General features: G+C 32.5%; 1 protein-coding gene across 2 annotated transcripts in view; it reads right to left on the bottom strand.

The window, feature by feature from the left end:
* LOC129218517 (arylsulfatase B-like) overlaps nucleotides 1–22,882 on the bottom strand; it is a 48,338-nt gene that overhangs the window by 14,777 nt on the left and 10,679 nt on the right. For both annotated transcript variants that reach the window (XM_054852807.1, XM_054852808.1), the window contains exons 3-8: nucleotides 18,144–18,303; nucleotides 15,638–15,750; nucleotides 14,711–14,821; nucleotides 12,024–12,149; nucleotides 9,447–9,573; nucleotides 4,293–4,586 (exon numbers count right to left, since the gene is read on the bottom strand). In XM_054852807.1, the coding sequence (XP_054708782.1) occupies nucleotides 4,293–4,586; nucleotides 9,447–9,573; nucleotides 12,024–12,149; nucleotides 14,711–14,821; nucleotides 15,638–15,750; nucleotides 18,144–18,303 (931 nt within the window). The remainder of the gene's footprint in view (nucleotides 1–4,292; nucleotides 4,587–9,446; nucleotides 9,574–12,023; nucleotides 12,150–14,710; nucleotides 14,822–15,637; nucleotides 15,751–18,143; nucleotides 18,304–22,882) is intronic.

The following is a 22,882-nucleotide window of genomic DNA, read 5'->3' as shown; positions in this document are numbered from 1 at the left end:
AGTTTTGCATTTTTTAATCAGTAATTACTCAGTATCACCCTACAGTACAAGTTTTCGTAATTTGTGGAGGACCTTTTTTGAGGTGTATTAAAAAAGGATATTATTTTTAAGTACCTACACTTTAGTAACTCGTTATTGCGAATCTTCCGATAATCCGGAAAGATAACCATCAATCACCTTTTTGCAAAAATATAGTTTGAAAAGAGCATGTTTGATATCATACCTGATGATAACTCACATGTGAGGGCTTATCAATGCCAGAAAATTTTTCAGGGAGTTGATTTGCTATAAAAGTGCTTGGTTTTATGTATTATATAACAGAAATATAAAAATCAAATATCTGCCAATCGTCGCCAAAACTGACGTATCTTGTGTCTAAATCACTTTTTCTTTTGTTTTTAATCAATCTTAGTATGATTAATTCGGTTATGCTTATATCGGATTTCAGTTTTGAGACCAATAACTTTATTGTTTATGAAATTGTATACCAAATGAATTTTGATTTTCACCTTTGAACTTTCTAAATAATACAAAACGTTTGCTTAACACTGAAAATATCTCTTCGCAGAAACTTGAAAAAATACTCTCAACTACAATGTAGTTATTTAAATATCATTTTATTAACGGTCGCTTTAACTCTGAAGCACATTTACATAGTTCCCGAGAAATAAGAATTGAAAACTATTCGGAAAAACGAATGGGGTTTTCAATTATGCCTATTAATACACTTTACACACTACAGAAGAAGGTATTAAAATATGGACATCAGTTAAGAAAATATGAACTTTCAAAATATGAATGATCTAAATTGGTTTCAACTCCAAGTTTTATGCACAGCGAAATTAAAAAATATATATTTTCAAATTATTTTAACAAAAAATAGTTTTTATCTCCTCTCTTTTTTTGTTCATTTAAAGAATGAAAGTTTTGGTTAGTTTTATTTAAAAAAAATTGCCTTTTCCCTCCATGTAATTTAAATTTTTTTATGCAGCTTCTTCTGAAGTCAGAGCTGGATTCCCCAGCTTTCATTCACTGATTAGCGATTCCTCATTAAACTGCGTCAACTCGAGCTGACAATTCTCATTTTGACTTCAATTCTAAGAAACGGAAAAATTTTTGCCTTGTATTTTGAATATTTTTTCTCTTCTTCCGAAAAGTCAGTGAAAACGTAACTCGTAGAACATTCCATATCTTACTATTTTCTTCCGGTATCTTCTTGCTCTAGTATTTACCCCGATTGAAACTGAAAATGTGCTGTTATATTGCTAATGTTTTTGTTTCTTGTTGTTTTTCGCTTTTTATTAAAATATAACATACCCTTCTTAGAAATTTTAAATGAAGATTTCTTTTAAAAGTAAAATTATTGAAAAATAATAATGTATAGATATGACAATAGTTTATTTCTGATACCTACAATTACAGGAAATTGATTGAAGTGACCGAATGCAGCGAAAAAACATTTCCTCATAAATTTGTCAACCACGCACACATGCTTCGTGATGTAGAGTACGACTCTTGCAGATAGAATAGCAAGAATCACAAATATGTATTTCGAAAAGAAAATATAGTAACTCTAATTATTTCGTTGCATTACTACTGTTAACTATAGTTGATTTGAAAATACGAAAATCAAGAACGCATTCAAGTTCAGCTGATAAAAGAAAATCTCTTAATTCTCGTTTCCTTAGAACAGTGGTGCCCAACCTACGGCCAGCGGCCCACATGTGGTCCGAAAAGCTGATGTATGTGACCCGTTATTCTATTCAATATTACGAATCGAAAACTATGTTCTGGAAGCTATTAAAACATTTGGTTATCATCATTCGGTATAAAGAATGATTGCTGCAAATTTGGGGCCAAATTGTCAGAAATTGGTTTCTAAAAACAAATAGAAACTTCGTATCGATAAAATTAGCATATAGTAATGATGACAGTAGTTCTAGGTTTGCAAAATTTCCTTCCTTTTTCTGGATACCTAAGGGAAAAAAATCAATTTTTTGAAAACTTTATACGCGTTCTGACCCGCGAAAGTCATCGTAATAGTAATATGAGGTGCAGCCTCGCGTAAAAAAAGTTGGGTACCACTGCCTTAGAAAAAAAAATTGTTTTTGTTTCCACTAAGAGGTGTAAGCAGACCAAATTACAGTAGGGATTGTATTTAACGCTGCATGTTTTATACTGCGATTTAGCATTCAAATAGGCAATGCATCAAAGTTGGGCAAATTTTAATTGCATGGACAATTAAAGATTAACAATTGATTAATTGGTAAACGTAACCACAACAACTAACAATTGATCAATTGTAATTGTGGTAAACAACAATTAATTGTTAATTGTAGTTTACTACAGTTAACAATTAATTAATTGCTAATTGCAGTTTACTACAGTTAACAATTGATTAATTGTTTACTACAATTAACAATTGTCAATTGTTTTGGGAATTTTGATTAAAACTAACTCTTAAAAAATTACTGGTTTTGTATAATATACTGTACAGGCGACAGGTCGACGTGGATGCTGGACGGGTACAATATTACTACTTAACTATTTAAATACACATGTTAGAAACAAATAAAAGATCTATGCTCAACAATAACTTTATTACGAGCAATAAATTATTTACTGCAGCATATGACTTTTCTCAAAAAATCTTATGGCTCCAGCAAAATTTCCTGAGAAAATTATATTTCAATTAAAAATTCAAAAATATTTTTTTCTGTACTAATAAAACATCTGAGAGAAATTACAGAAAGGTATCTTAACTACACGATTAAAAAAATAAATAAATAAATAAATAAAACAGAGCGGTCTATGAGACCTTACGCCCCCTGTTATGTCCTTCTTTCTCACCTCCCCTGTTACGGGTTAAGCTAAAACAATGATTTACACAAACTTTCAACACTCGGTAAAAAAACAAACATTTACGTGTGGAAAAAGTTTGCCAAAGACGAGGCTAGTTCACGCGGCGAGCGGGCAATCGGCACTGAACGAAAATGCGAAATTGAATAGTACTTCGGACTCTGTGCCCTGAGCTGTATCTCTTGATACATAAAGTTAATTTCTAGTTTTAACTGTTACATAAAACAATTTAAAAAATTATTGCAATTATTTTAATTGCGAAAAACGATTAACGTACATTAATCCAATTAAATTAATTGCAAAGTGCAATTAATACTTTAATTACATTTAATTTAATTGCAATTACTTTTTTAATCAATTAACAAGGCAATTGAAAAAATAATTGATTAATGCCCAACAATGCAATGCATAAGAACAGAACGGTTGATTACAACTTCCTGGAAAGTGCTCAACTTTGCCAGCTAGGCCCTGTTTATGCACACTCCGGCTTCACACCGGGTTGAAGCGGAAGGTGGATAAAAGGGGGATTGCAGCCGGATTGATGGGAAGATCCGTTTTTGTCAAATCGTGAATTCTCCTTTACCTTCCCATCAGTCCATGTGCGAATATCCTTTTTTTTTTTGTGTGTGTCTTTTTTATAGTTAAATTGAGCATTAAAAAACACATTGCAGAACTTTTCTGAAAATAATTTGGGGCATAATCAGTTAATTACTTATCACAACTACACTGTGAATAATATTATATTTCAATATGAATCTTATTATTTCATTCTTTTAATTACTTGAATTTCATAAATTTAATCAAAAATAGCTTGTGACAAATGCAACAGCTTTTACTAATTTCGACTGAGGATCAGCATTGTGAGAACTAGCATTAATCAGTCAATTGTGTAAAAATATGTCTAGATCTTCTAAATCCATTTCTAAATTAAAATTTTTGCCTTTTGTGATTGTCAATATCATGGCCGTACTTAAGGGGTGATTTTTTAGGGTTCCAACACCCTCCAAAATTTTCACAACTGTTCCGAAATATGCTTTTAATATATTTTTTTTCTGAAAAAATTGTTTCAAATTGATTTATTTTTATAAATTTATTTTTTTTTGGTTTTCAATTTCATTTAAAAATAGAATTTTTATTGACGAAACACATGTACAGAACTTTATCACCAGGAATTACTTTTAATTGTACTTCTTGTGGGAAAAATCCGCCAATAATCCTTCAATGTCGGTGGAGGGAATTCGCTCCTGCATTGAACGCGGCTTGAAGCCGGGTTGGATGCATAAAACAGCCTTATTTCGCGAAGCCGGGTTAACGCCGGGATGAATCTAGCTGCATAAACAGGGCCCTAGAGATGTATAATTAACAGAACTTACTGTGTTACTAATGTACAAATTATTACCTTTTACGAACTAATGTAAAACGGTAAGTCTTACCTGCAGCAGATAACAATGTAGGCAACCAGTCACTGATATGCATCAGTTCATTATAAACTCGACTTCGATGTCTAAGAAAAGGGCTCCACATGAAGGATACCCCTCTCACTCCGCCTTCCCAAAGATTGTATTTGCTACCTCTCAATGGCCAGTTTGAGCCATAAGAACCATCTGTACCTTCAACTGCTCCTCCGTTATCCGTTGTGAAAACAAAAATTGTGTTCTCAAGCATGCGGGATTTCTCTAAAGCATCAAATATTTCTCCAACTGAGTGATCGAGTGCTGAAACCATTCCTACAAGTACAAAAAATAACAAGTTAGTTGAATAGTAGTTATATACTTTTGCACTGAACCTTATGGTATAGAAGAATTACTTTCATCACGGGCGACTAGTTCAAATAAGAAAAATAAAAAAAGGCTAGTTTTTTTAATGTAAAATTTCGCTTTAACAATATCCGACTCAATGATAGTTCCCTGTATAACTGAGGAGCAAACATTCAAACCATGTTTTCTCCTTCGGATACAGTTTTTCAGGAAACACAAAAAACTAATATATTTAAAAAAAACTTGTATTAGATCCCAATTATCATTTTTTTAGTTGTATTACTGATTACTAGTAAGACTTGTAGGCGTACTTTACCTAATAAACTTAAAATGAATTAGAAAAATGCATTTGGAATTTGGAGAAATCATGTTTTGACCGAACTCAAAGGAGGAAACGTGTTTTGAATGTTTTCAATGTGGATAAAACACTTTTTGAATGAAAAAGATAGTAACTTAAATTGCTACGATTACATTTTTAATGGAATAAAACTAATTAATGACATAATAAAACTGATTGTTATAAAATAAAGCTAGAAATTTATAAGTGAAAAGAAAATTGTCCTGCATAATCCTCATTCAAACAATCGCACACTACTTCCTCCGTCTCATCATTGCGTGCAGGTAAATTATAAATAATGTCTTTGTACCAATTAAAATCAGGTTGATTTTGCCACTCTTCGCCATACATTAAGTTTAAAAGTTAGTCTACGTCTCTTTTCTTTTCAACTGATATTCCATGGTTAAGAGGAAGAGATTGTAAGACAACACTTTTCACAATGTGCATCTATTATTTCTTCCATCCCTAAATTAATAATAAAAATTTAGGTAAAAGCACACCGCTCTAAAATAAACAAACAAACCCCCCCCCCCCCCCAACATAGCACCAAGCAAACAATAACATAACCTCTGAAACACTAGACACATTGGGAAATAGCTGGGTCACGTGATCAGTAAGAACAGCTCTGATTGGTTGACAAGAGGAATCACTGTTTGACTGGAAACTGGCTCTGGAGGAAACACTTTTTGAATGATACCTGAATTTTATAAATAGGTTTATAATGGGAAAAAATATGTTTTGGTTGAAAACAATAGCATATTTTTGTACCATTTAATGTTGAGTTCAAAGAAAAATCACTAACTCATTTTTTTTCATTTTTGGAGAAAACACAGTTTGAATGTTTGCTCTTCAACTATAATAATTTACAACCCCATGAAATTATATACAATAATCTAATATTATTCACGCTTGAATTCAATGATATTCTGCACAATTTTCATCTTCTGCAAAACAATGGCTCTCTCAAGAACGGATAAGTGATAACGAATATTGTAGAAGTATCTCACATCAGAACAACTAAACTGATATTAAAAGAGAAATTTTTCAGTGCAGTAACCATTCTATAAAATGATTTGCGCTTATATATAAATGTGATATGTTTTGACTGCGCGAAAATTTAGAAAGAAAGTACTCGAACTAATGCCTTTCTCATTCCATTTTGCCTCATTCAATTGAAGTTTTCTCTTATATATGCATTTGCTTTTTGGTATCAAGAAAAAAGAATTATTTCAAACATTTTAAACGCCATTAAAAAAAAAAGTGTTTACTACCACTTCTCAAAAGCGAAGAGTTTCCATAGTTTGGCTCTGATCATATTGAAAAGCGATGATAAAGTATTAAGTGATACCATTTGTTAAAATGTATGTGAAGAGAAAGTCGGTTTGCTTCGCCACTAACGAATTGCAATAATCACTGCCCTTGTGCCAAGGTCGGACCTCTTGTAATCAGAGCCATACTATTGTTTAAACTCAAGAAACACCGTGGGTCATTAGGAAAGTTTTCAGTAGCGTTGTCTGATCCTAACATATCCGGTACGTCACTGTAAAAAAGGAAACATTACATACCTCAATATCAAGGAAGTAAATATTTTTCTATTTTACTATGTAAAATACAATATGCCATATTATTTAATCTTAATTAAATCTTTCGATTTAATATTCACAGAAAACTGTCATTATAAATAAAAACGCAACCGTTACAGCTGTCGTCATTAGTAAAATAAAGTTTAATATATTTATTTTCGGACTTGCATTAAATTCTACTGTTCTTTTGAACAACTAATTTCGTGTGAAAGTTATTGAGAGTGTTTCTTTTTTACATCCTTGTAAACTGGCAACACTACTAAGTACGAATTGACCCCCCTTGTAAAGTACTAGTCGAAGTAAACAAAACTTCTAAATCTATCGGTACGTATTTATGAGAGATGTTATAATTTTGCAAATAACATCTAACAATGAAATGTAATTGTTCATAAAACGACTTATGAGTTGCAGTATCTTATAATAGGTTTACAATTTTTAATGCAATTAAAAAAACAAATGCTGCATTTTTAAAGAAATAAATGTTTTTTCCTTATGCTTTGAAGTTTAGGGGTTGAATATGCGTTTTGAAGAAATGGGGGAGTGTGAGCATGTTGTAATGTTTATTTTTTTTACTAGCTGTTCAAAAGCAAGTTACGTTCTATGACAAAACATCAGCCGTCCAAATTGCCAAAATTGAACTGGGAAAAGTCGTAAGCTCCAACACGTCATTGACAGGCGAAAGAATCCAAAATTATAATTTTCAATATCACAACCTTAAACAGAGCACTAAATAAAGAGAGAGAAAAAAAAACGCAAATAAAATGAGCAAATTAAACGTTTAAAAATCAAGTTTCTCAGAGTCACGTAATTACAGGGTTTAAACGTTTCTTTGAGATGCTACTCAAATAATAAAAATAAAATCAATAATAATAACTTCATTGGTTAAGTTAAATTAATTTACAATCTTGACAGTCAAAACCATACCCTTAGGAAGACAGGGGTTGGGGCGGGGGGGGGGGGGGGGTAGTTTATTACGATCATATGTTATCTCTCCAATACATTTAAAAAAAAAATTAATTGCAATTTAAAACCTTTAACATTCAAATTCTTCGAGAGATTTTCAAATATGTGTTGCAACGGCCGTAATTCTTTAAATTGGCTCTCAAAAGAAATGATATTTTTCGGAACATGATATCGCAGAGCTTTGATGTGCAGAAGAAATCTCGCTTTTTGTGAAACACACCAATAGCTAGGAAAAAAGTAAAACTGAAAAACTGTTTCAAATTATTCCTGGATGAACAAACAGTACCTTTTTTCTTTCAAATAATTTTCACGAGTAATAATTTCTCAGGTCTGGAAGGGTAGTCAATGACAAGAGTCAGTCAACCGAAGCTTAAATACTTTCACAACATAATTTGTGAATGAACCTTGAGACTGCGCTTTCAGTTTCGAGCTCAGACTCTTTTTGCCGAGCGTATTTTCTTAAATCGGTTTGGAGCTGTTTTGTTTTATCAAGAGTCATTTCCAGTATTTGCAATCAATAAAAACTGTTTTATCTTTCATTTTTCAAACATTTTTAAACTACTGCTGAAATGTACTTCTATGTTCTTTCTGCACGTAATATTAGTTATATGTTCATGAAAAATACGCAGTTTATTTTTATGAATTGAAAATCGAAGCGAATTTCACGCTTGAATGAATTTGTGCTGAGGATCTTGGTGAAATTGATGGATTGTCGCTGCAAAGGCCGTGTGCAGTCGCGGCCAAAACAACAATACTAAACCGTTACCCATATTGATGTAGTATACCCAGCTTATAAGGTCTTTTCTATTACTAGATGCACAACTCCGTAGCAGAAACCACTGGGTCATCATTAACCGCGGGAGGATTGGTGAATCTCGAAATTAAACAGGCAAAATTGTTTGTGTTACACAAAAGAAAAATATCTGCTACTCGTCGATTAAAATTTGCAGTTGTTTGCTTTGAAAATTTTGCAGTAAGCATTTCATTATTAAACTTTCACTCACGATTTTCATTTTTGGATAGTTTTTTCGGAAGCTTGCCCGTTTACTGGATGGTCTCGTTGGTCCATGCAACCCGTTCTTATTGTACTCCTAGTCTAATTCTATATCTATAAGATAATCCATAGGAAAGAATTGAGCATTCTTTGTGTGCTGGTGAAGTATCGATTTCCACCGTACCTGGACATAGCCTCCTAGTACGAGAGGGATTGCTATGTTGTCTGACTGCAAAATTACATCATTCAAAAGTAGTTAATGATTGATTTTGAATGAAAATTTGTACTACTAGCATTTTACTCACACCACGTTTGGTTTTAGATGCTTGCGTACTAAAAACATTTTTAATAACGAAAAATTCTTAGCAGTTTTATGCACCAAAATATATTTTCTGCTTGTGATACAGTGCACAATTAATAAATTTCAAGCTTAAATCTACATCCTTTGAGTCGAGGTACAGATGAGAGTACATAGTTAGGGATAATGCTGTTTCAGGGTGATATAGAATTTTTTCACTAACGCAAAATAAAAAAAAATTGTTTTCAAATGTTGTTGTTGCATTGTTTTTTTTTTTATTTTTTTTTTATTGTTTTCTACAAGGAAATACTTAATTCTGTACTGTTTAGGAAAGGGTCGAAAAGTATACACTCTATGCGCAAAATTATTTCTGTAACTAACATAATAAATCTAGCAGAATATTTTCATGACAAATTTTCAAAGAATTTCTTTATTCTTATAAGAAATGAATGTTAAAGATTTTGTTTTGGACTTCCTGCTAGCAACAACAACAAACTCCCGTCGCTAAGGTTTTGTACATGTGCACTAAATGTCTATATGAAATATGGAAAACAGTAGCAATTAAACTACACAGGAGCAAAGACATATTTATTTATTTTTTAAACCAAGATGCAACTGCGCGTGCACATAGAAAAAATAGAAGCTTCAATCATACCTGCAAATGTCCGTCTTTTTTCGTCAGCAATACCTACAAGAGGTTTCACATATTTTTCCGGTACTTGTAGAGGCTTATCAAAATTTCCACTGTGTGGAGCTTGCTGTCCAATGTAAAGAAAAAGCGGCTGCAAGGAAAAAACAACTATCATGCATCATAACGAATAAATAATTTTGTTCTTGAAAATTAAATGAATGAATCACCAACGTTTTAATGCCCAAAAACTGCAAATTACTGCAGACACGGGTTTCGGGTTTATAAGGAACTCCTTTTTCAATGCAAAGAATTGTGAGCTTTTGAATGAAAAGTTATTCGAGTAAAAAACTGAAAAGTCATCCTTTTCCTCGGATGACTTTTCATTCACATTTCGCATTTTCGCTCGCACTTCTTTGCATTGAAAGAGGGATTCCTTGTGACCCCAAAACACGTGTCTGCAGTAATTTGCAGATTTTGTGCATTAAAACTTTGGAAATACATTCATTTAACTATAATTCCGCAGTTTCAACATGTAAAATAAAATGAATTTCGAGTTCATACCATCTCGTTAACTTTTGTAATTGTTGTTACTATCATCGTTGTTATTCCTCTTGTTCATGTTATTTCTTCGAGTCTATCAATTGTATTTTTAAGCCTTTTGTGCTTTCACTAAAACCGTTGGGGATTTTCCCACACCCAGCCTGCACATCATTAGCCACTAGCAGCTTCTGTAGGACGAAAATTTTACCCACAGCAAGCTCCCCCCCCCCCCCGGTGGGAAATTATCTTATTGGGATTTTGAAATACCTCCAATGATCTGACTTTTTTATCAATGTAAGCGAGCTCAAGAACAATAGGTAATCATCCTGTGCAAGCTCCAAAGTTACGTAACTTAAAGAAATAGCTTTTTCAATTTTAGCATGTTGGATATTTCACTGATTCCAAAAAATAATACCGCGTATAGGTAATAAATTCTCAAATCTAATTAATTAATATTTAAAAACGCAAAAAAGTACAACGCTTTTAGGATGGACAACACGAAAGAATGTTAAAAAAGCCTTTTTTGTATATTTATTCACCTTTTTGCATAATTTTAATGTCTCTTGTAAATGATTAACAAAAAAAAAAAAAAAAAGATAAATTAATTTGAATTATGGCATTTTGAATTCAAATTATGTTTTTCGCAATCACGAATGTGTGTATGTAGGCGTGTGTGTTTGTGTCAAGGCATGAGTGTGTGGGTATGTGTGTATATGCGTGTGTGTTTGTGTCTGTATGCAGGCATGAGTGTGTGTGTATGTATGCGTGGGTGTTTGTATCTGTGTGCAGACATGAGTGTGTGTATTTGTGTGTGCGTGTGTATTTGTGTCTGTAGGAAGGCATGAGTGTGTGTGTGTATGTGCGTGTGTATTTGTGTCTGTAGGAAGGCATGAGTGTGTGTGTGTGTATGTATGTGTGTGTAAATGTGTGTGTAGGATGGCTTTCGCTAGAGGAGCAGCATCGTGAGGCCCGTCGACGGTGGTGCTGCAGATGGAGGCGGTGGGAAAATAAAATCATAGGAACATCAAAACAGTCAAATGAGAACAATAAGCAATCGTGATTGCTCAAAAAAAAAAAAAAATCCCAATTGTTTTGAGTTGTGCACCAACTTGCAAGCTGTGTGAAGTTTTTGTTTCGAACTCTCAACTCTGATTTTGTTCTACCTTGTGCTCATTGAATCTTCGTTCGCGTTCAGTTGTAGATTCCGAAGTTCTATTTTACGTTTCGAATTTGTTTCGCATTTCTTTGATTTATTTCTGCAGCTTAAACTTGAAGAATGCCACGACAAACAGTTCAAAAAACGGGAATATCATTCAAATCAATTTCAAGGAAGAATCAGCGCAAAATGAGCTGATGATAAGCAATTGAACGTTAGTGCATCAAAAAGCAAACTGACTTCAATGTATTGTGATCGCGAACTGCATGGTGATGGTTATCGTATACGCGATGAGGAGGATAACGATAGTATTACAAATTTAGAAATACTGTAAACGCTATTGTATGCCGAGTTGCCAATTTCAAACTGTAAGTCAATATGCTGTAGGTAAGTTCGCATTGTGTTTTCATTCTTAAGTGCCCTTAAATCAATGGACAAAGCTATCCGTTATACTCTTAAAGCTACCAGTGCATTCCTCAAAAAATTGGAAAGTGAAACAGGTGTTTTACACATAGCATGCTCCTGAAATGTCCTAATCTTTCTCGTTAATGATGGTTGTACATTTAATCAGTTGAAAATAGCTCTTAGGGCAAACCCACCGCGTTTGATCCACTCTGAAAAGTAGTGTAAGGGGAATAGGAAGAAGATTTTTATTTATTTATTTATTTATCCGTAATCCATTGTATTAAGCAAAGCAGGATGGATACTTATAAACCAGAAAAAAGATAACCAGATAGAGAAATATAGTATAGCTTTACATTTTTAAACTTTAAAACCATGCCCGATTTGAAAAATAGGTCAATTCCATGAGGGAAAAGTTTGAAATGATCTTTATCCAGTTACAGATCGACAATATGTGTGTTAGTGAAACTCATGAAATCAGTACAAAAATCAAAAATACTTACCTTCGCTGGATTATGTTCCATAATCACTTCTTTTGCTTTTGCCGTAAACAATTCTGTTCCGTAGGTACCATTATATTCCCAAGCATTTTTGAAGTTGTCATGCAAATCAAGTCCGGTGGCATTTCGCTGCAATAAAAAATGTCTATTATTTTAGCATCATTTCCCCAATAATAAATTTGCTTAAATATGTAAGTAACGATGCAGTTTTTTAGGCAATAATGTTCTTAGTCCAGAGATCCTATGGTTTCAGAACGCAACAACGAGTTTACCTTGATTGTGTTTTGTTATGGCAAGGTAATATTTTTATTTCAAGCATACTTCAAACTATTTTTTTACTTCCGAGCACTGAAATGTAGAACTTTTTCTTCTTTATTACTAATAATAAAGCTCAAAGTTTGTCTGTCTGGATCTCTGTGACGCGCACAGCGCCTAAACCGTTCAGCCGATTTTCATGAAATTTGGTACGAAATTAGTTTGTAGCATGGGGGGTGTGCACCTCGAAGCGATTTTTCGAAAAACCGATTTTGTTCTTTTTATGTTCTAATTTTAAGAACATTTCACCGAGCAAATTATCGCAACGTGAAAGAGTAAATTGCATAATTATCATTACGTGAAAGCGTAACATGGGCGAGCAAATGAACATAGCAAATTGGCGAGAAATTCATCATCCATTATTTGTAAATATACGGGCGAACCAAATGACCTTTTAATTTTCTACTACGGGCAAAACCGTGCGGGTACCACTAGTAATAAATGTCAACTAAACAAAAAAAACCATGAAAGGAATGCCATTAAAGTATTTTGACTTTGATAATGGCCCCTTAAGCAAAAGATAAATATTTCTTCAATAATAATATTAATGTGTTAATTTCATTTTTCTTTTAAATAGTGCTTGAGCTTGACTCCTGATGAGCATCTGTTTTTTCCCCCTCGCTAGGTTTATTCAATGCAAAAGAGATTCTTTCAAAAACTAGTAATTTCTGTGAATACGAAATTTGGAAAGTTAGGGTATTCAATTGAGTTGAATATCAATCGCCTTTTATTGGGATCACTGGAGTACACACTGCCCACATCAATGAAAGTGGAGCTAAAAAAAACCGTGGGGAAGCGGAATACGATCTATTAAGATGTCTAAGTATAAGAAAGATGTAATGAAGAGCATGCAGTTTTTGTGCGAATGAAAAACTAAGTTTATATAGAATACAGTGAAACTGAAACATGTACAAAAAGTTTTACTTACGTAATTTTAAGAAATTTTCAAAAACATTGTATCATACCCATATATCAAGGTATGATTCGTCCTATAAATGTAAAATGTAATTATAGACTAAATATTAAGCACAAATCAGCCAAGCCTAACTATGATCTATTTTACCCAAACCAAAATAAAACGAAATTAAAAGAAATAAAATCAATACATGTCTTATCTGACTGTGTTCAGCGGATGTAATAAACTTCTGTTATAAGGAAATACTTTTAGTTTTCTCTCTTATTTTATAAAATTTAAAAGTTTTTTAGAAGTTAGTTAACTGTGTTTTGTAAAGCAACATTATGATGCAGATAAAATGTTTTTTTTCTTTTTTTCATATTCATGAGAGAAAAGTTTTGAGGTTAATACTCGTTGCCTATAAGCTAAGGAATATTGTCATAAATTTTGATTTAAAAAATAGTATGAATTAATTGTGTTTACAATCAGTTAGTTGCAGACTGACCAATTTTACTTCATGAGCCATTTCACCCCACCTCACCTAAAGCCTTGCTTTCCTAGGAGCCAACTCGCCGATCGTCGGCGTCGCTCATCGCCAAGGAGAAAACTTGATTTTTCTGTGCATGCGCACCCGAGCTAAATCGACGTCGTGAATGGCTACGCCGGAATCCACTTGACTTTGATTTCAGCGTAACGGCGAGGAGCGACGTCGAAGGTCGGCGATTCGCTCCTAGGAAACCAGGGATTAATAAGACGTGACATGCGTAGAGTAAAGCTTTGCTATAAAATGAAGGTACTACTTCAAAATAATAATTGTATTTTGACGTTGTAAACCATGCTTTACGTCACTAATATTATGTAGAAAGAGTACTCACACTCAAAATTGACGGAAAAATGTCAACTGCAACCGAAAAGCAATCAATTGAAATGTAAGAAGTCAAGAACTAACATTCACGAAAATCATTATCATAAGATATAAAGCCAACTTTTCTAAATGTGAATGCGATTTATTTATAAAATTTTGTTAGTCAGACCAATTTCGAATGCATCAGGAGAACGATGATTTTCTTGCATGAAAAAAAAATTAATTAATAAATTGTCTTAGAAACCAGGAGAAAAATTAAATGGCTACGGTATGTAGAGAGAACGATCTATTTGAAACTACTGTTTGTGAAATGTTTACTAATAAGTTTGCAAGACAAAAATCTAGAAAACAAATTTAAATATTTTCACAAGTGAAAATCCAGATAAGTTCCAGATTTTAAGCATTACATTAAAGTTCTGTTGGAATAAGTATAGATAATAAAAAAGAAAAAAAAAAAAAAAAAAAAAAAAAACAAGTTTTATTTATTTCAAAATATAGTCAATAAGTAGTTTTAATGCTTTGATTTCCTCTCTGAGGGAACCAACATTTTCCTTAGCATCCGTATCCTTAATCGGTTTTGCTCAAATCTTCTTAAAAAATGTTAACTTATCGTACCGTATTTGAAAAATGAGTGAAATAGTCCTCCACTCCAGTCCAATATCCGAAGAACGAATCGAAACCTCTCTTCATGGGAAGGTAATCTTCTTTGAAGAATCCTAAATGCCACTAGAGATAGAACGAATATGAGTTACTTGAAAAGAAAATAAATAGATTTAAAGACACAGACATGCACGCAATTCATCCTTATTTGCAATCATTGAAAACTCTTAAAATACTTTATAATGTTGTCTGCACAAGAGCTCATTGTATCAAATATGAATTAAATGAGATGGTGTAAGTCGCTTTTAACGCAATAATTGGTATTTGGATCTAATAATATGGCACACCACTGTACTTGATCATGTATTTTGTTCAATAAGATCAGTATGAATCGAAACCGAGTGCTGACTGTTGAAAATAAATATACATTGAGATGAGATACGTGGTGCTAATTAAGCTAATAGTTACATTATTTTTCTTACTAAATGGTTTCGTAATTCGTAAGGATACATATAATTATTAGCCTGATATGATGATCCAACTATATCACGGCTTCTCCATTGTCTACCCCACTATCCGAAAAATTACATTTCCTTCTGCTGAGATTTACGGCATTGTATAAACAACTATTCTGCCGTGCTTAAATTGCCATTTAAAGTTGTGCGTCTCCATGTATTTGATTCAGATGCAACTTTTCCAAAAAATTAAAAAAAATATTTCCCATTGACAAATGATTATAAAAATTGTATTTAGGTGAAATATATGACAAAGAACCACCTCGTGACCGTCACTCAATTTTGATGAAAGACTTTTGTGTTTAGCAGGGCAGTATTGGAAATAGTTTTGTGATATTTTTGAATCTGTGGCAATGCTCCCCAACCCCCTCTCTCAACAAAAATGAAAAAGGGTTAAGGATGATAAATTTCATTGGATCAGGCTTACCTTTCCGATTCCGCGCGTCGTGTATTTCAGCGACTTCATATACTGAGGTAAAATCTTTTCTTCCAAAGGTAATCCCCAAGGAGTATTAGCTATTATCACTTCGTGTTGGAAACCTGGTGAAAATGTTATTAATAAAAGTCTAGAACTATTCATATTTATAATAAAAATGTTGGTTACTTTGATTTTTTAAAATACAAATATGTTTAACAAACAGCCTTGTTCTGAACTTTTTTTAGAAAAAGGCAAAGTTACTTCTGACGTTACTACATCGCGGTGTGTATATGCACGCATATAATAATATTATTCAAATTTGAATTCATACTAATAAACGCAATTTTTCGCTATAAAAGTTAATTAATGAAATAAATTTGGAAGGGGGGCTGAAACGTTGTATAATATTGAGCAAATTATTTCGGTTTGATCCTATTTTTTTATAGTTGCGTTCTGAATTTTGCAAAGGTAAAAGGGCAGTAATATTTATTGTAAATTTTTAAAGAAGTTCTTAAATTACTGGTTATTATAAAAAAAATTAAAGTAGTTCTGGATATTTTTAAAGTTTGTTTTCAAGTTTTCTCTAATTATACTGTTTCGTGAAATACAAATTTGAGCTAAGAAGAACCATGTTTTCTTTTTTTTTTTTAATTTATTTTTTTTAAATTTTTTGTATTTGTGATGTATGAATGCGCTTCGAATGGATATTTCTCCACTAAAACGTGAGCTTATCTGCGTTATTTTTGAAAATTTTAGCATAACCTCTGCTGAAACTGTTAAACAATTTTCTGTCGTTCTAAACTACCCATGATTAAAAATATTATCAGTCGGAATCAAGTGAATGAAATAAAATTAGTAAGGGGGGGGGGATCTCATGATGAACTTTTTCCAGGAAATTTCTACAGAGTAAATAGAAAAGTTCTTTGAAACATGTTGCACGAGGAGCGCAAGGCATTGTTTCAATTACTAGAATTACTCTAGCCTGCGAATTTAGACTTCTTGTTAGTTGCCGAAATTATTAAAAGTGTTTTTACATTATGTTGTTGCTGAAATCGAATTTTCAATCCAAAATCATTTTGCATGTATCATATAATTACGTGAATTTCATCAGAAATGTATTCATACACATTCTTTTTTAAAGAAAGAACAATATTTAAAGTACACAACTTGCTGAATTGAGTTATACAATTATTCTTTAGACATACGGTTATTACGCTGTGAGGAAAGTGTAATTAATTTAAGGGGGGTGTAAAGTTAATTCGATACAAAAAAATGTATAAATCGATAATTTGTTTTTGTTACGCAGTTAGCAAATGTTAATTTCTGCAATTATTTCATAATAACCTAATATTTGTGGAATATTCTGTAAAGTTTTCCTTATTTTTTTATGATGAAATGTTCCATTGAGAGCGACTCTCCGTAGACGTCTCAAGACAAAAAGAAAGTTTCATTGCACTGGCCCTCATAACCCATCCCTGGATCATCTGAGGTCAAAAAACCGAAATGATTTTATTGGTTAATATAAGTTTCTGCAGGCAACCACGTCAATCATTGTTATTTTTTCTAATTTTAACATAATTTTAAAATCGCAAAATTTTTACTTTTTTGGTGAAAAACTAGTATTTCGACTTTTAATTGCTGGGGAAAATTGAAAAATCAAATCAAGGAAAAATTGGACGTTATGGCTTGTTGAAATATATTAAGTAATAAAATCGTTTTGGATTTCAGATGATCCAGTAATAAGTTAGGAGTGGCATCGCAATGAAACCTTTTTTTTTCCTTTGAGAGTAGCTGTCAATGGCTCATTTCGTCATAAAAATTAATGAAAATTTCAGAGCATTCCAAAGTCGGACATGATTTGTACCATTTTTGCGAGAATGACCTTAAAGCAGAAAATTGATACTCAATGGAAACTAAATTTTCACGCAGGATGGCGATCAGTGCCTCACTCCCAAAAGAAGGCTTTAAAAAAAGGAAAAAGGCTGGTTTGTTTTTAAATAGCAATACTATAAAGCCGATAGAAAGCATTGGGAAAGAGGTGAAGAAAACATACAAGATAAACTCAATTAATTGAATGGTTCATTACAGTATGTCGTCACAATTTAGAAATACTTCCCTTCATTGAGAATCATATCACTTCAATGCTACTAAGTATTTTAGATAAAGGTTGATGCAAAGAATTTGTATTCTTTGGGTCCGTTTGACCATCTGGAGATTAAAAAGAATTTAAATAATTGCATAAAAAACAAATAATTACAAACAAAATACCGATAGCTCTGTCATCCAGAGACTGCAGCTTCGTTCTTGTTATAGACTCGGCATTCATATGATAGACTCATCAGTATGACGGATGAGTTCACAACAAAAATGAAACTGCATTCTTTGGATTTCCTAACCAGTCTGTCGGTATTTTGCAAGTAGTTTTACCTTAGCCCTTGCTTATGGGCTAAAGTACAGCTTATTTAGAAATAAAATTGCTTAAAATATGAATTTGCTAAATGAAAAACAATTTTACCAAGACGAAGAGGATATTTTCCGGTCATTAATGACCCTCTCGACGGAGAACAGGTGGGAGAAACATAATAATTATTCAAAATTATTCCGTCTCTCGCAATAGCATCAATATTTGGTGTAGGTATTTGCTTGGAACCATGGAAGGAGACGTCACTCCAACCCTTTAAAAGAAAAATATTGGTCTACATGTACATATTGACTGGGTTTATTTACAAAGTTAATGACACTAAAAAAAAATTCTAGCTTGAAATAATTTTTAACAGTAAGATAAAATAAAGGACAACTAGGCAGAGACACACAGAAGAGGGATGTCCCCTGTGTACAAATCTCCCCCCCCCCATCACCCTCTATTTTTTTTTTTCGGTTATCTATAATCCTATTAACATATTAAACATTCCCCACATGCACAGGTAAGCCCACGTGGCAACACAGTCAAAAAGGATTTCATTACTTGTATTTCAGGGTTCTTATGACTATATAATGCATATTCTTTCAATGGAGCGGAAATCCATTTTTATTTTTAGTTATAAAATATGATTTTTAAATTAGTATAAAAATAATAGATCAAAATCGCCAAAGATTCTCTGTCTACCGTAACTGATTAGCCTTTTTTTTATTTTTGAAGTATGAAAAATGTAAATACATAAATTATTTTGTTTTTTGGTAATTTAATTAAGTATTTCTAATTGATAATTTATTTTGTTAATGAATGCTTGTTTATTGATTCAATGATTTATTTTTTAACGTTTTTTCTCCTCTATAACCGATGAAATGAAAAGAGCATGTTTGGCGGCGCTTTGGTAGTGGCTTAACCAAAAAAAAATTCAAAGGAGGATATTGTTCAACTCCGAAGGAGGAAAATGTTGTTAGTATTAGCTCTTTTTTATGGTAAAGAAAAGATCATTTTTGAGTTTCGGAGGTGGAATTATCCTCCAATCCTCCTCTTTACAAACGCCAATGCGTATCGAGGAAGGGGGGGGGGGGGGATGATACAAGAATGGCCAACTTTCGACCCTCTCCTTAAAAAATGTCTGAGTACGCCACTGCAACTTCGGATATCGTAACCAGGAATGTGAGAAGACATGCATGTAATTATTATTACGGTAAAACTTTACGGTACTTACTCTACGGTAAAGTTAACCACATTTGTAAGCCTCGATATGCAACTTCTGAGAGGCGGTATATATTCAACCCATATCTGCACTTTTATCATTGAAAATTGATATCAAAACTTGAAGGAAGATGAGTAAAAAAGGGCAGTTTCAATATTGGCCCGGGTTAGAAAAATTGAAGATCTGATACTGTGTCTGAAGTTATCCAGTAGATTTGACATTAAATTTCGAAAAAGATACAAAAACCGTTTGTTTGTTCTTTTTTTTTTTCAGAAGTATATATGCAAGTGGTAATCAAAGTAATATATATATATATATATATATATATATAATAGTTTGGAAATAACTCAGAGCTTTGAATAAAACAACAAACGTATTTCATATCATTTTTCCAAAGGTTAAAAGTTTATTATTGTTTAACATTAGTAGAGCCGAGGTATCCCAAAATCAATACTTCTGGTGGTACTAAATCAGGGGGTGCTCGGCTTCTGGTCTGGATCAAAAATGTTAACTAGAGCTTCATTCTGTCATGTGTAGTCTGAGTCAAATCAGACGTCCATCACAGAAACGGAAGCTGTTCGTGTCAGTTTTAAATCTGGTAGCATTACTTACCACTCGAGTTTGGTTCCCGAGTAATTTTAAAAAACAACAACACAATAACACTGCTGTGGGCAGGTAAAGAGTAGTAACCGCAGATTTTTTTATTCCTTTTTTTTTTTTTTTTTTTTTTTGCATTTCTGTCATCTATTGTACGCTAACTTTATTGTACAAGCTTGCTTATTTGGTTTCAGCTGAAAAAAAAATATAATTCCTACATTTCCCTATTCTAAGTACAAATCCAAAACGCGTTTCTTCAAATATTTCGAAAACTCATTTCTGCAGATACTGCCGTTTACCTGCCCACGGCAGAATAGTACATCAAATGTTGCGCAACGTTCATGACACACTATTAATCATTTTATGTCGTCAGATGAATGAAATATACGAATTTTACTTTAGTGCGGTTACCAATAAATTTTTCCTTCGTAGCAACAGTACTATCTTTTTCTACATGCTTTACGTAGCAATTTTAATTGTGTTCAAATAGATTTTGGTATGTAAGAATTAAGCGATGTTAAATGCTAAAAAACAAATAAATAAGGACTCTGTTTTCGTTTCTTAAGACTAACGAAAAAATTAAATTTATTGTTCACAATTCATTTTTGTTTCAGTTTATTTTCACGTTATTTATCAAGTTCGATCATCCTCCTGATATGATTTAATCGTATGATCCGAGGAATCACACACACACGTACATGATATGATTCCTAACATTTGACAGAATTTTTCACTTTTTCTAGTATTACTAACTATATGCTATAACAGAAAGATAATGCTAAACATACTACGAACTTCGCGTATCCGCATTAAGTGCATTTATGTTATGATTATGTAATTCATCTTGCTTCTGGTAGGTTGCACAGCTACCATCCAGACTTAGTATAATAAAAATAAAGCTAATGTGCACTGAAGTGGAAGAATATGCTGCACAATTGGTTCGAAGGACTAACGTGCAAACACAACTGATCATAATCTGAAATCATTTATACGCTTGAAACATTTCATTGATAATGGACGTCAAGATTTCTGTAAGTGTTATTCGCAGGCCAAGATATAGATAAAACAGAACAGTAGGAGCTGTAATGATATATTTGCAAAGGAAGATTAACGTACAGATTCAAACAAAATCTGAGGGAAGTAAAGTGTTTCTTTAGCAAAATATTTCTTCTTTTTTTTTCCTTCAAAAGTGTTCCTAGTTTAAATGCCCCATTGCTTGTTTAAAAAAAACACAGGAAATATTTTTTTTTTACTTTTATCATTACTTTTTATTTCAACGAAAATTACTCCTTTTATCAACAAAATAAAAATAAAAAAAAATAGGAAATTGCTTGATCCAATCTATTTATAACCATTAGCATATAAAATAGTAAAACGGGTTGTTTAGAACGGGCGACGTTACATCACGTTTTTTAAATTTATATCATAGCGGAAACAAAATCTGAGGGAAGTAAAGTGTTTCTTTAGCAAAATATTTCTTCTTTTTTTTTTTCTTCAAAAGTGTTCCTAGTTTAAATGCCCCATTGCTTGTTTAAAAAAAAACACAGGAAATAATTTTTTTTTAACTTTTTATCATTACTTTATATTTCAACGAAAATTACTCCTTTTATCAACAAAATAAAAAAACAGGAAATAGCTTGATACAACCTATTTATAACCATTAGTATATCAAATAGTAACACGGATTATTTAGAACATGCGACGTTATATCACGTTTCTTAAATTTGGATCATAGTGGCGGGCTTTATTTTAGTGCGATCTAGGTTTCTGTTTTACTCTAATTTGAGAAAAACCGTAATAATATTCTGCAATCGCTTAAAATCATCCACTGAGGCAACCAATTGTGAGACCCGAAAATATCTGCCTTACCTAATCCTGCCAATTTATCCACCAGCTGTAACCTCCTTGGGCCTCATTTTCATCGTACAGTTACAACCTCATTTGTCCGGACTAACCTGGACCAAATGCAATCCAGATGATCGGATAATCCTGGTAGTATGAGTAATAAGCAAAACTAATCATAAAATGAGAAAACTAACTGTTCATTACGATTAAAAAAACATGATTTGTAACGAAATTACTTTGAATATTTTAGAAGACATTAAAAAGTATTAAAATTTTTAAGTTATTTCTTATCAAAAAAATGGGTCAACTGTCTTGTTTCAAACTCGCGTGACGTTTGATTGAAGCATAATCACACAAACGCGTTGTCATTAATTGACCAAAATAGACGGTGAATGTTCAGTGAACTTGCGTTCTTGTTGTCATAATTTAAATCTATCTATGTGAACTAAAAAATTTAAAATGGCTACGCATTTGATCCGGAAAATCGGCAGGTCAACGGGAGCCGGATATACTAGGTTCTACTGTATTGACCAAACATCGAGCAAGGTAAGTTTTTTTACCTGTTTATATAATTTAGATTTCTTTCCTGTTTTGTAATTTCTGTGAGGTATTTATTTCAATGGGAAAACTAAGACCATTAATACTGGTACTGGAAGAATAACGGTGTTGCTTTTCAACTATTTTTTAACTGAAGACTAAAGAAGTGACTTTAGAAAATTTGTTTTAGTTAGCCGGACTCTCAAAATTTTTTTGAGAGTCCGGATGACTCAAAAATATCTTGTTGTCCACACTTTTTCATTGGGTAAAACACTGTTTGAACATGGTTTTCCTTATCTTCCTTCTCTCCTTGGCTGTTTGTTCTTCTACAATGAAAAGTAAAATTTCTTACCTAAAACAACATGATTTAGTGTATCTTGGGGGGGGGGGGGGAATCTTACGTTTTATTAAAATTTGAGGAAGTTATTTCGCAGGGTATTGATGGAACCCTATTCAGAACAAGTATGGAATTGACCTTTTAAAGAAGTAACCCCGAACGGAGGTGAAATTGAACCACAAAAATTAACAAAATAATAACAGAAATGATTGATTTTCTGTCAAATTCAGACATAAATTTAGTACATGATGAATGTATAAGTTTAGTTTAGTGAAATAATTTTTTAAATATTTCAATTACTAACAGAGATGC

This window comes from Uloborus diversus, chromosome 3 (assembly GCF_026930045.1).
Source record: "Uloborus diversus isolate 005 chromosome 3, Udiv.v.3.1, whole genome shotgun sequence".
NCBI lineage: Eukaryota > Metazoa > Arthropoda > Arachnida > Araneae > Uloboridae > Uloborus > Uloborus diversus.
Note: the sequence above shows the minus strand (reverse complement) of the source record. Positions and strands in the feature narration are given on the sequence as shown.